This window comes from Megascapheus bottae, chromosome 5, assembly GCF_031878675.1.
Source record: "Megascapheus bottae isolate mThoBot1 chromosome 5, mThoBot2.hap1, whole genome shotgun sequence".
NCBI lineage: Eukaryota > Metazoa > Chordata > Mammalia > Rodentia > Geomyidae > Megascapheus > Megascapheus bottae.
The window spans coordinates 41,948,252-41,962,382 of record NC_143513.1 but is presented as its reverse complement, the minus strand read 5'-3'; the positions used below and the strand labels follow the sequence as shown (position 1 = coordinate 41,962,382).

Sequence of the window (14,131 nt, the reverse complement as noted above, 5' to 3'; positions counted from 1 at the left end):
GCTGGAACCCAGTCCTTGGGTGTGTGGGGGGGAGGGGAGGGCATATGTAGTATGTAGTATGCTGTGTGTAGTGTATCTACTAATATTACAAAAATAGCGAATAGATTTGAAATATCCTTATGTTTATAGAGAGTCTAGAAAGCCATTTAATGAAATAGTTTTAGCAGTGTATGTGTACGTGTGCGCGCGCACACACACACGTACACACACACACACACACACACGTCCTGGGGTTTGAACTTAAGGCCTGAACACTATCCCTGAGCTTTTTGTGTTCAAGGCTAGTGCTCTATCACTTGAGTCTCAGCTCCACTTTTGGCTTTTTCAGTAGCTGAATTGTAGATAAGAGTCTCATGGACTTTCTTCTGTCAACTCTTAAATTTTTTTTTTTTTATTTTTGCCTGGGGCTTGAACTCAGGGCCTGGACACTGTCCTTGGACACATTTTGCTGAATACTAGCACTCTAACACTTGAGCCACAGCACCACTTCTGGCTTTTTCTGTGTATGTGGTACCTAGGAATCAAACCCAGGGCTTTGTGCATGCTAGGCGAACACTGTACCACTAGACTACACTCCCAGCCCTCTTATCATTCTTCACTCTTACTTCATGTCACTTTTTCAGAGCACTTGTCACAATATTCTACTCTATTTTTCTGTATTTCATAGTAAATATAAGCTTCATTATGGCAAGAATTTAGTTTAGTCTAGCACTCTGAACAGTAGGCACTGTATAAATGTTTCCAGTTTGAATTAGTAAATAACTGAATTATAAAAAATATAGTACAATTATTTCTCAGCCCTCAGTCAACTCTGTAGAATACATATATTTATTTCTCTTGTGGGACACCATGTGGGGATTTTAATATTGTACAACAGACTTTTAAAGTTATTAATATATATGTATATATATATTTATAATGTGGGGGGTCATTGGGCTTGAACTCATCCTGGGTGTTGTCCCTGAGCTCTTCAGCTCAAGGCTACCACCCTACCCTTGAGCCAAGTCCCACTTCCCATTTTCTAAAGGTTACTTGGAGATAAGAGTCTCAGGTCCTATTGTGCCGGGGCTGGCTTTGAACATTGATTCTCAAATCTCAGCCTCCTGAGTTGCTAGGATTAAAGGGGTTAGCCACTGCGCCTGGCTTAAAGTTGTAAGTATTCTTTAAAGGAGGAAAATAAAGGGAGAAGAGAGGGTGAAATACAGGCATAGTATTTAACTTTGTCTTTTATGAATAAGTAATGAAATATTTGTTTTAAATTATCTTTGTTGTGTTTGATAATTTAGGAATGATACTTGCTGAAGTACCACTTGAATTACAGGTTTGTGTTGATTTTGCTTACTTCCTACTTATTTGTTTCTACCTCACCTTTATTTAAGAATCCCACTCAAGTCGGAACCGCTCTTCAAGTTTTCTATAATCTTGGAACTCTGAAGGATACCATTACCAGTGTCGTGGATGGATATTGTGCTACTTTAAAAGAAAATATCAACACAGCATTAGACATCAAAGTTTTGACTCAGCCTTCTCAGTCAGCTGTGAGAGGTATGGGTATGGTTTATATTTATCTTCTTTATTTATATCTGAGAAGTCCTTTGAATAGTATGTGAAACACTCATGTTTCAAAGCAGTCTAATGACTCATTTTTTTAGTAGAAAATGAGAGAAGAAATTGTTTCAGAGCTTATTTATGTCCATATTTTTTATATAATCAGTGAGTTTATTTGGCCAGTCGGTATATTCAGAACTTCTAGATAAAGATGTATAAACTATGGCACCCTTTAGTTGAGAATAAAGTAGATTCAAAAACAAAATTAAAGAAAAAGCACATATTATTTTTCTTTCTAAAATCTTTATATTCCCTGTCTTTTTTATTGGTAAAGAAATTTTTTTAAGAAATGCTAATTCTACTTTAGCCTTGTGGACTTTTACTTATGGTCATTCTCATATTCAGGAAGAGTAATGGGAATAATGACTAAGGAAATAGAACCTGATAAAACCTTTGGGAACATTACATCTATGGCAAAGTAAAATTTAAACTGGCTAAAGAAAGGGAAATTGAGGTGAGGAGGAATAGTTCTGCATTGGCATTCTGCCCCCTTTTCCTGCCAAGACATATTTGATAATGCCATTCACATATACAAAAACTTCTACATAGAATATAGGAAAAGCCATATATGAAATAACTGTGTACACCTGTCACTTAACTATTACAATTCCATCCTTCCATTTTTCCCATCATGTTCTTTCTTTTTTCCTAGCAAAGACCACTGTACTTGTGTATTTGATTCCAGTACTCCAGGGTATTGCGATGCCTTCTTTCTGAGCTGTCAATTTTTCCTTCTTTGCATCTTTTCCATCATAGTCACTTGTCTTATTCTATCTTCTTGTGGTTACCGACAAACAGATCTATATTAACTCTTCACTTCTTTGTTTAGCTCTGTTACTCCATTTTCTTTTGTCAATGTATAGAAAAATTCCAAATTGTTATGCATGGTTTTGTGTTTAGTTTTTCTCACCTTGTATTTTCTTCCTGTTTGGAGGCACTACAAGTATCAGAGTTGTTCTAGAGAATAAATAAAATAAACCCTGTTGAACAAATAACAGTTCCTAATACATGTTTAATACAAAGAGATTTGCAAACATTTATTGTCTTTATATTTGCCATAAAATGTGGCATTAAGTAATATTAAATATCTGTAACTCATAAATAAATCGCACTGGATAAAAAGAGATAAAAGAATTTTCGGTCCCAAGGAGATTTTTTTTTTCAGGTTAGCCATAACCTTTGAATGGATTCTTAAGACTATTCCTGAAGGAGCTCTTTGAAAAGAAATCACCAAAGGAGATTTCACACTCAACTTTTCCCAGCAATTATTCTCAGAAAGATTGATCTCATGTCCAAATTTCCAGGAGCTGTTTAATCTCATTCCCTCTTGTGTTGTCAAGAATAGGGGGGAAAATAAAAGCAATTATTCCCATGCTGTCAATTTTAATGTGGGCCTCTTTTGTTGAAAAAATAAAAAGTTTAAAGCTGCCTTATCATCTGTTGAGGAGTGGGTGATTTAATGTGGAAACCTTAAGCATGAATTCCTTCTCATTTTTAAAAAGAATAATCATTATTTAATGTTACTGGATAATGAATGTAGATTTTCTCAATTTGATTGCCTACGTTGAATTTATTGAGAATTTGTTGGAAATAAACATTCAGATGTTCAAGCATGAAGGAAGATTGTGTTAATGACTTATTTTCAGGGAGATTTTAAAATCCTACTTCCATATTTTCTACAGATTCATAGTTACTTTCAAATATTTTAATTATATGATGATGCAGTATTAAAAGAATGAGATGTTATCTTTAATGTATAAAAAGAAGAGTATATAATTCAATAAAGAAAAGATAAAACAATTCAAGTGAGAAAATTGATTAAGACAGCTGTGCATGGTAGAACACGTTTATAATCCCAGTACTCAGGAGGATTATGAATTCAGGGCAGATCTGAGCTATGCATCAAGCTCCTAGTTTTTTTTTAAAGAGAAAGATAAAAACTATGAACAGGCAAATCACAGGAGAACATTCTGATTAAATATGTAAAAGATGTTCAGCCTCATTTTAGAGGATAAACTACGAATTAAAATATAAGTTAAGGTACTATTTCAGTCATCTGGCAAAATGTAAGAACTAAGTGCTGGATGACAGCAAGAAACATTTATATGTACACCTTTTATGGGAGAATGAAGTAATTAAACCATTGCACTCAAGGTTTTCAACTTGACCTGTAAGGTGAGAGTTGCTTATTCCTTAACATTTGGTCATTGCTTTTTATAAAACTATGATCCATACAAATTTCTGTTACACTATTGTGTGTTTACTAGTGATAGTGACATTTGGTAGAAAAATGGATAACCAAGTTTATTACAAACTGAGAACATGTAATAAACTAGAGGAAGTAAATTGCAGAAATATACATTATTATACCATATCTAAAGTCTAAGAGCATAATATGGTATTTTGCATATGTGAATATATGAATATGTTCATAGAATATTATACATAGTATAATAAAATTATATACATACATGGAATGATAATCATCAAACTTAAGATGTTATCTGCTATATATGGAGATAGAGCAAAGGAAATATGACTAAGAACAGAAGGAAGCCATTTATATTATTAAAATATGCCTTAATCATGAAGTAATCTACTAATGAGGTTGGGCTGCTTATGTATGTTTCAAGTGTAGAATGCCAGCCCTGAGCAAACACACACACACACACACACACACACACACACACACACACACACACATACACACACACACACACACACACACACACACACACACACACACACAGCCAAGCTAGAGCTTGAGGCCTTGAGTTCAAGCATCAAGGAAAAGAAAGGAAGAATCTTACGTCCTGACACATGAGAAATAGATCCAGGGAAATAGGAAATTCCCCTCTGTCAGACATTGCATTACTGACTACTATATTTTAGTCTTAAGTTAGGGTATTCTAAGACTAATCATGCACAAGTAACTTGCTCTTTCATGGATGTTCAAAATACTTCTCTTTCTTAGAGAAAGAATAACTTTTTTTTTGGTTTATATATGCTTTTTGTACCATTTTGTTGTATTTTGAATATGTGTTTTTGGAAGGTGCTATGGTTTTAACTTAGGACCTTATACATGCTAAGCAGGTGCTTTACCACATGAGTTGTTGTGCCCCAGCCCTTTTTGCCTTTTTTGTCTTTTCAGGTGTGGTCTTGGCCAGTCTCAGCATTCTATATTCCTACCTATGGTCTCCCATGTAGCTTGAATAACAAACACCCACCTCTATGCCCAACTTAGATTCAGATGAAGTCTTGCTGTCTCAAACAGATTTTCAACTGTCCACTTCTTGAAGAGCTAGTATTATAGGAGTGAGCCACTATTCCTAATTGAAAACTTTTTATTTCTTATGTTATTTTTATTTAACCAGGGGGTCCTGGTCGATCTACTATGCCAACCCCAGGAAATACTGCAGCTTTTCGAGCTTCCCTCTGGACCAATATGGAGAAATTAATGGATCATATTTGTGCTGCTTGTGGTCAGGTAACTATTTGAGAGGATTAGAAAGAACATGAAATACAAATTGACTCTTGGTTGTATGTTTTTGTTTTTGTTTTTGCCAATCCTGGGGCTTGAACTCAGGGCCTGAGCACTGTCCTTGTGCTTTCTCAAGGCTAGAGCTCTACCACTTGAGCCACATCACCACTTCTGGCCTTTTCTATGTATGTGGTACTGAGGAATCGAACCCAGGTCTTTGTGCATGCTAGGCAAACATTCTACCAGTAGGCCAAATTCCTGGCCCCTGGGGGCAAATTTTTTTAAGTCTCTGACTATTCAAAGTATTTCCGTTAGCTGATTATATGTAAAGGATCTACATGTCATAACCTTTCCTATATAAGCATACTTATTTTATTTGTAGTAGATAGCAATAGTAATGATACTTATGGTTTGTTAATAATTAATAGTAATAGTAATTATGGTTTAGAAGCACCTTGCTTTTTCTAAAACCTAAGCTTTACTGTCCCTTGCTTTTTCCTTCACTACCTTTTAGGTACAACATCTACAGAAAGTATTAACTAAGAAGAGAGATCCTGTTTCTCACATTTGTTTCATTGAAGAAATAGTGAAGGTATGTTTATATGAGAGATTTTATTTATTTCTTTTGAATATAGGAAGCTGTATGTCAGTTCATTTTTGTTATTTCCTTATAGAGCGGGTGTATGTCAAATGTCAGTAGGGAAATATATTGACAACTATAACCTTTCCTTGTCATATAAACAGATTTATACACTAGATTTTGAAGTACCCTACTAATTTTTTCATTTTCTATCATATAAGTGATTTGTGATGTTTAGTTCTTTTTTTCTCTCTGGAAAGAAATAAACATTTGAACTTACTTTGAAATATTCTTAAGGACAAAATAATCCTATTTTTTGATGTTTTTTTCTTTAGTAGATGTCTATCATGTTATAAAGAATGTATTAGAATATAGGGTTTAGGATGTGGCTTGCTAATAAAGTGCCTGCCTACTCTTGATGAAGCCCTACATTTGATTTATAGTATCACAGGAAAACCTAAAAATAGAAATTCGGAGGTATTCAGGAACTGAAACTCATGGATCTCAGTTTGAGGCTAACCAGACAGAGAAGTTTAGTTCTATCTTCAGCTAACCAGAAAACAAAAGCCAGATAGGAGGTGTGGCTCAAGATCAGAAGAGTAAGCAAGCCAAGTAAGTATGAGGCTCTGAGTTCAAAGCCCTTCTACCAGCAAATTAAAAACAAACAAAAAAGTTAATGAAGACATGTGTTTAGTATAGAATGAATATAAATCCTTGAAATAGTTCTGGTTAAATGTAGAACCACTTGCTATATTTGAGTTAATTCTGCTTCTACTTAGCTTAATAAATGCTGTAGCTGCTTGTAAAATTAGTTTGTCTTCTTCAGTTAATGCAGTTTAAAAGATACAGTTATACTTTCAAATTCATATTCCTTACAATATCTTTATTTTGAATGTTCTTTTCCAGTGTATTTTCTGTGGCTTCCATGAATGAATGAATAGATGCCTTCAGTTTTAAGTGAAAAATTAGATGATTATTACATGTAAATCATTCAATTTTGGAGCCTTTAAAAACATTTTAGAGTTCTAGCATCACTGCAGAATTGTTGATACTATATATTGCAGTTTATTTGAGAGTGACTTAGCAAATTATTGACAAATTATTCAGAAACCATATAGTGGAAAGCAGGTTGTGGGTTTTCATCTGTAGAACTAAACCAGTTTAGCTACATGTGGGAGTACAAATATGATACTTTCATTTTCTAAGCCAGCAATTTTTATTTGAGCAGAATCTTGTAATCATGGGTGTAGGAAGCGTCAAGCTAAATTTGGAATGTGTTCAGCATTTTCAATAGCTATACTACTAATGAGAATTTTAAATATGAGAAAGAATGTGTTTTGCCCTTTTAGATATCAAGTAATTTGGTAATATCATTAGAAATTCTAATTAGAAAACTTTCAGAACACCCAAATTTGAAATCTTTCTAATATCATGTGTAAAAGATTCAACTCATCTGTGACATTAATTTGATTAAAAAATGGAATAGAGATGTCTATTGAACTATTAAATAAAATATTATCAGTAAAGGTTCCTCATAAGTAAAGATGTATTACTATCTGGAGACAGTCTTATAGACCTTATTCTAGTACTTTTATAGTACAAATAGTTTGCAAGTATATTAAGTAAAATAATTTCTCTGTGTGTCAATGTATGCTGATAGTAGCGCTTAATCTCAGGGCCTGTGCCCTGTCTCTTAGCTGGAGCCATAGCTTCATTTCTAGATTAGTTAGAGATAAGAGTATCTCAGGGGGCTTTCCTTCCTGGGTTGACTTCAGACCAAAATCATGAGATCTCAGGATTATCCTAATTATCTTGGATATAGGTGTGAACTGTTGGTGCCCAGCACAACAAGCATAGTTTCTTTTTTGCCAGTCCTGGGCTTGAGCTCAGGGTCTGAGCACTGTCCTTGGGCTTTCTCAAGGCTAGAGTTCTACCACTTGAGCCTCAACACAACTTCCAGCTTTTTTCTATGTATGTGGTACCAAGGAATTGAACCTGGGTCTTTGTGCATGCTAGGCAAGCATTCTACCACTAGGCCAAACTCCCAGCCCCAACAAACATAATGGTTAATCAATTGTCAAGCTTACAAAAAGTAAGAAAATCTCTGAGCTCTATGCACATATACTGATAAAATAATTAAAACTGTAGTGAAGATTTGTGAGTTTTAAGTGAGTGTAAAAGTTGGGGTTCCATTGGGGTCAAATGGCCATCTCAAATATGATATCAATAATTTAAAATTTTAAGATTCTGTACAGACCAGTTAACTTCAACAACTCATCAAAAAAACTTATACACCATGATCAAACAGGATTCATCACTGGAATGCAAAGCTGGTTCAGTATACGCAAGGGAATTAATATAATACATCCACAGGAGCAAAGACAAGAACCACATGGATATCACAATTGATGCAGAAGAAGAATTTGATAAAATCTAACACCCCTTTATGATAAAAGCTCTGGATAAAATAGGAATCCATGGAGCATTTTTCAGTATAATAAAGGCTATAGATGTCAAACCTATAGCTAACATTATACTTAATGGCGAAAGGTTAAGCCATTCCCACTAAAATCAGCAAAGAGAGGATGTGCACTCTCTTCACTCCTTTTCAATACAGTATTAGAATTCCTAGCTAGAGCAAAAGGGCAAGAAGCAAACATAAAGGGACTCCAGAGAGGGATAGAGGAAGTAAAACTGTCCCTATTTGCAGATCACATGATTCTGTATGTGAAGAACCCAATGGACTCTACTCACCAGTTACTCGAACTAATACTTTGGTAAAGTAACAGGGTATAAAATTAACCATCGGAAATCAATGGATTTCAAGTATGCCAACAATGAGAAGAGCAAGGCTGAAATCAGGAAAGCAACTCCTTTTGTAATAGCCTCAAGGAAAATAAAATACTTAGGAATTAACCAAGAAAGTAAAGATCTCTATGATGAAAACTTTAAAAACCTGAAAAAGGAAATTAAAACATAGCTAAGGAAGTGGAATAACCTCCCATGCTCCTGGATTGGAACAATTAACATCATGAAAATGTCAATACTGACAACGGCTATCTAAAAATTCAATGCAGTGCCCATCAATATTCCAAAGTCATTCTTTAACAAAATAGAGGAAGCAATCCAAAAATTCATATGGAATAATAATAGAGCCCATATAGCAAAACCAATCCTTATCAGAAAAAACAGTGCTGGAGGGATATCAATATTAAACTTTAGACTCTACTCCAAAGCTATAATAATAAAAACCACTTGGTACTGAACCAATGAAATAGAACTAAAGACCCAGAAATCAACCTACAGACCTATGGCCACCTAATTTTTGATAAGGAAGCCAAAAATACTGGCTGGAAGAAAGACAGCTTCTTCAACAAATTCCTACAGTTGTAGGAAACTAAAGGTAGATCCTTATATGTCTCCCTACACCAGAATCAACTCCAAATGGATCGAAGATCTTAAGGTAAAATTTCTTCCTGAAAATTTTAGAGGAAGAAATAGAAAAAACACTTGGGCTCCTTGGGACAGGTTGAAACTTTCTTAATAAAGACCCAGAAACACAAAAAAATCAATGCAACTTTGGGCAAATGGGATTGTATTAAACTGCCGAACTTCTGTATGGCAAAAGACATGGTCAGCAAGATAAATAGAAAGCCCAGAGTGGAAAAAAATCTTCACTTGTCATACAACAGACAAGGGACTTAAAATATACCCGCAGCTCAAGAAATTAAACCATTTTAAAACAAATCCACAAAGAAATAACCATCCCATTAAAAGGTGGCCTAAAGACTTAGAGACATCTCTGAAGAGGAAGAATAATGATTGACACCAGTCACGATAGCCCACACCTGTAATCCTAGCTACTAAAGAGGCTGAGATCTCTATTCAAAGCCAGCCCAGGCACTAAAACGTCCCTGAGACTCTTTTCTCCAATTAATCACTAGAAAATGGGAAGTGGGGCTGTGGCTCCTGGGGTAAGGCTGTAGCCTTGAGCTGAAGAACTCAGGGACAGCACCCAGGCCCAGAGTTCAAGCCCCATGATCTCCAAAAAGAATATCCAGTAGACACATAGAGAAGTGCTAATATCTCTGGCTGTAAAAGAAATGCAAATCAAGGGGCCAGAGTTTGTCCTAGTGGTAGAGTGCTAACCTAGCATTCACAAAGACCTGGGTTCAATTTCTCGGTACCACATACATAGAAAAAAGCCGGAAATATTGCTGAGGCTCAAGTGGTAGAGCTCTAGCCTTGATAAAGCCCAAGGACAGTGCTCATACCCTGAGCTCAAGCCCAGGACTGGCAAAAAAAAAAAAAAGAAATGCAAATCAAAAACAACTCACCCCAGTTAGAATGGCCATTTTCAAGAATTTTAATGACAATACATACTGATCAGGATGTGGCCAGAAGGGATCACTGGTGCACTGTTGGTGGGAATGTAAATTTGTTCAACCATTCTGGAAACCAGTATGGAGGTTCCTGAAAAGGCTAAATATAGAGCTCCCCTACATCCCAGTAATCCCAGTCCTGGGCATTGACTCAAATATCCAGAAACAAGGCCATGTTAAACCTACCAGCACAACAGTGTTCACTGCAGCACTATTCATAATAGCTAAGACATGGAACCAACCAAGATGCCCCTCAGTAGATGAATGGATCAAGAAGATGTGGTACTGATACACCATGGAATTCCATGCTGCCATCAGAAAGAATGACATCACCCCTTTTGTAAGGAAATGGAAAGACTTGGAAAAAAATCATATTAAGTGAAGTAAGCCAGACCCAAAGGAACATAGGCTCCATGATTTCACTCATTTGTAACAATTAGTGTATGCCTAGGATTCTTCTAGCAGAGAATCATGATAGCTCAAAAGCTATTTCATATAGGATAAGGCTAAGTGAAATGAACTCCAAGATATGGAAACAAGAGGTCCATCTTTGTGATTGTTGTTCTTAATGTACTATGTGAAGCTATTTCTTTTCTGCTTAAGGTTTATCTCATGTAGTTACTCTGTCTGAATGTGGTACCTAGTATATTGTATATATGTTTATTTGTTCATTTGAAAAAGGGAAGGTAAGGGAAAAACAAGATGAGTGGGAGGGGGTGGGAAGGGAAAGTGGGAGAAAAACATGGAAAGGAATAACAATGTTCAAGAAGTTATGCACCCACTACCTGATAAATGTAACTGTAACCCCTCTGAACATCACACTGACAATAAATTTTTTAAATTAGGGGGCCAGGAGTTTGGCCTAGTGTTATAGTTAGTGGTACAATGCTTGCCTAGCATGCTTGAAGACTTGGGTTCAATTCCTTGGTACCACATAAATAGAAAAAAAAAGCCAGAAGTGGTGTTGTGGCTCAAGTAGTAGAGCTCTATCCTTGAGAAAAAACAAAACAAAACAAAACAAAAAACCCAAGGACAGGTTTTTAGGGCCTGAGCTCAAGCCAAGAACTGGCACCAAAAAAAAAAAAAAAGAAAGAAAGAAAATAAAATGGAAGAATGAACGTAAAAGTTTTGTATTAATCCTCCAGGCCTGAGGTAAATTCCCAGAACTTCCCCCAAATGAAGTCTTACATTAAACCAAGACATGTGATAGTGGTATTAATGCAGTTTTCAATTGTTAACTGTACCTTTACACCTCTGCTCTCATGAAAAGCATATGCAGTCTTCCTTTTTAGAGGAAGCATATGTTTTCCTTTTTAGAGGAAGACATTTTTGGTTTAGAGCCACAAGACTGCTCCAGGCATCATAGTTAGGGAGTACGAATTCACAATGAAAAATCACCCATCCTATAAACTGAAAGTTTTGAGTAAGAGTCAGCAGGAAAAATAAAAGCATCTAAAACCATATTTTTGACTCTTCTCAAGGGTACAAGTGATAAAGGGAGTAAGATTCGTTGGAGCATATTACATACATATGGACATATAAGAGTGAAATTCCCTTCTGTATAACTAATGCAATTAATAAAATGTTAATATAATATTAAGAATAACAAAAGAAAGAATTTTTATGGATTTTTCAGGTGTTAGAATTCCCCCCCAAAAAGTAGCCATACTTTTTAAAATGCCTTCTATATGAAATGCATTAAAATGGTATAAACATGGGAAATAAGTGACTGAAAAAGTATCAGGATATATTTATAAAGAACCCAAGAGAACATCATTAAAGTAAAAGAGTTAGTAGATTGCTGGATGTGGCAGCATACTTGTAATACCAGCTACTTGGTAGGTACGTAGAATCTTTGAGTCTTGGTCAGGCAAAAGCACAACACCCTGTCTGAAAAAAGCAAAAAGACCTGGATGTGGTTAAAGTGGTTGAGTGTAAGCAGTTACACAACATGGTAAAATATATAAACCTATAGAAAGAAGTATAGACAAAATTGATGAAATTATCTAGAAAGCCCTGTAAAGACTAGGATATGAAAAATATGTTAATATTAAAAATTATGGAGGACCAAATGAGTTGTTAATATAAGGCTACCTGGAAACAGAAAGCCAATTAACTATAAAAGAAAAAAATATTACCAAGTTAAAAAATGGAAGAAAAGCACTTGGCAGAATCTAGTATTCATTCCTGATGAAAATTCTCAGCAGTTAGGAGGGAGTTTTTTCACCAGATAAAAGGCATCTATGGAAAAAATGAACAAGTAAAATCGTATATGATAAAAACAATTTTTTCCTAAAATCAGAGAGAAGATAAGGATTTCCTTTGCTGTTATTGCTGCTATTGCATGTTTTTTAGCTAGTGCATAAGGCAAGAAAAGGAAACATAAGACTTTCAGATTGAGGGCCGGGAGTTTAGCCTAGTGGTAGAGTGCTTGCCCTAGCATGCACGAAGACCGGGGTTCAATTCCTCGGTACCCCACATACATAGTAAAAAGCCGGAAGTGGTGCTGAGGCTCAAGTGGTAGAGCTCTAGCCTTGAGAAAGTCCAAGGACAGTGCTCAAGCCCTGAGCCAACGCCCAGGACTGGCAAAAAAAAAAAAAGGACTTTCAGATTGAAATGAAACAAGTTCAATTTCTTTATAGACCTGATCATCTATGGAAAATCTAGTAGAGTGTCCACATTCTACTAGATTACAAATAAAGTATTTTGTCAGATTACTGAATATAAGCTTAACGTGTGACTCGTTAGTCTTTGATTAACAATTCACATGTATTTAATTTATATGTACATATTGATCCAATATGCAAAACTTAGTTGCATGTTAACAATGTATGATTCATTAGAAATTAAACATGTTAAATACTGATTTTTTTTAACAATCCTGTGTATTTGTGGGAGAATATCTTTCTTCTAGGAGATTAGTATGTATTTGTATTCGTGTATATGTATGTGTGTACATGAATACATCCATCTTTTCTACCACCCATTTTGTATTAAACCATTACTTTGTTTTCTTATCTATTTTCTTTGTTTTATTTTGTTTTCTGCCAGTCCTGGGCTTGAACTCCGGGCCCAATCACTGTTGGGCTTTCTTCAAGGCTAGCGCCCTACCACTTCAGCCCACAACACCACTGCCTGCTTTTTCTATGCAAGTGGTACTGAGGAATCGAACCCGGGTATTCATGCATGCTAGGCAAACACTCTACTAGGCCAAACTTCTGGTCCTACTTATCTATTTTTTATAGCATACTAAGTTTCTTATTTTATTTTATTTTATTTTTGGTCACCTGTACGGCTTGAACTCAGCCTGGGTGCTGTCCCTGAGCTCTTCAGCTCAAGGCTACCACCACCCTACCCTTCGAGCCACATTATCACTTCTAGTTTTCTAGTGGTTAATTGGAGATAAGAGTCTCACAGTCTTTAGTGCCCCTGCTGGCTGTGTACAGTGACCCTCAGATCTCAGCCTCCTGAGTAGCTAGGATTACAAGGCTCATTTTTAGTTGAGTCTTGTTCCCTATTTCTCTGTATGCCTTGTTATGCTTTGCTGTGGTTTTTAAACGGCAAAAAGTAATCATCTGTTCATGTTTTTCTAATTGACCATAGTCATCAATTGGGGTTGGTTTAAGAGTTCTTTGCCCTTTTAAACCGTTTTGTGAGTTGTATCTTCTTAGGACATCAGTCTGACAAAGTCTGTAAGACTATCATCTCCAACCATCTTCTGAAAAACCCCAAGTGAGGCTGTGGCCCAAGAGGAAGATCTCTAGGCTGAGCAAAACACTAAGGGACAGCACTCAGACAGACCCTGAGATCAAGCCCTAGTATGGGCACAGAGAGATTATGAGGAGGGAGGAGGGAGGGATCACATTTTGTTTTTTGTGTTTTTTTTTTAAGCAGAGTTTGCTTTGTAGCACATACTAGCCTAGAACATAAGGTCCTCTTGCCTTGGCCATCTAGGTGTTGAAATTATAGTGCATCACTATACTGGTTTCTAAACTATGTTAACATAAACAGTTTCTTTCTATTCTTCTTTCAAAATGATTTTTAAAATTATCTCCACTGCTGTCTTTGCCTAGAGTTTTT

At 35.8% G+C, this 14,131-nt stretch overlaps 1 protein-coding gene across 2 annotated transcripts in view; it reads left to right on the top strand.

Moving 5' to 3' along the window:
- Cog5 (component of oligomeric golgi complex 5) overlaps window positions 1-14,131 on the top strand; it is a 203,524-nt gene that overhangs the window by 103,951 nt on the left and 85,442 nt on the right. For both annotated transcript variants that reach the window (XM_090332986.1, XM_090332987.1), the window contains exons 8-10: window positions 1,380-1,545; window positions 4,983-5,095; window positions 5,604-5,681. In XM_090332986.1, the coding sequence (XP_090189112.1) occupies window positions 1,380-1,545; window positions 4,983-5,095; window positions 5,604-5,681 (357 nt within the window). The remainder of the gene's footprint in view (window positions 1-1,379; window positions 1,546-4,982; window positions 5,096-5,603; window positions 5,682-14,131) is intronic.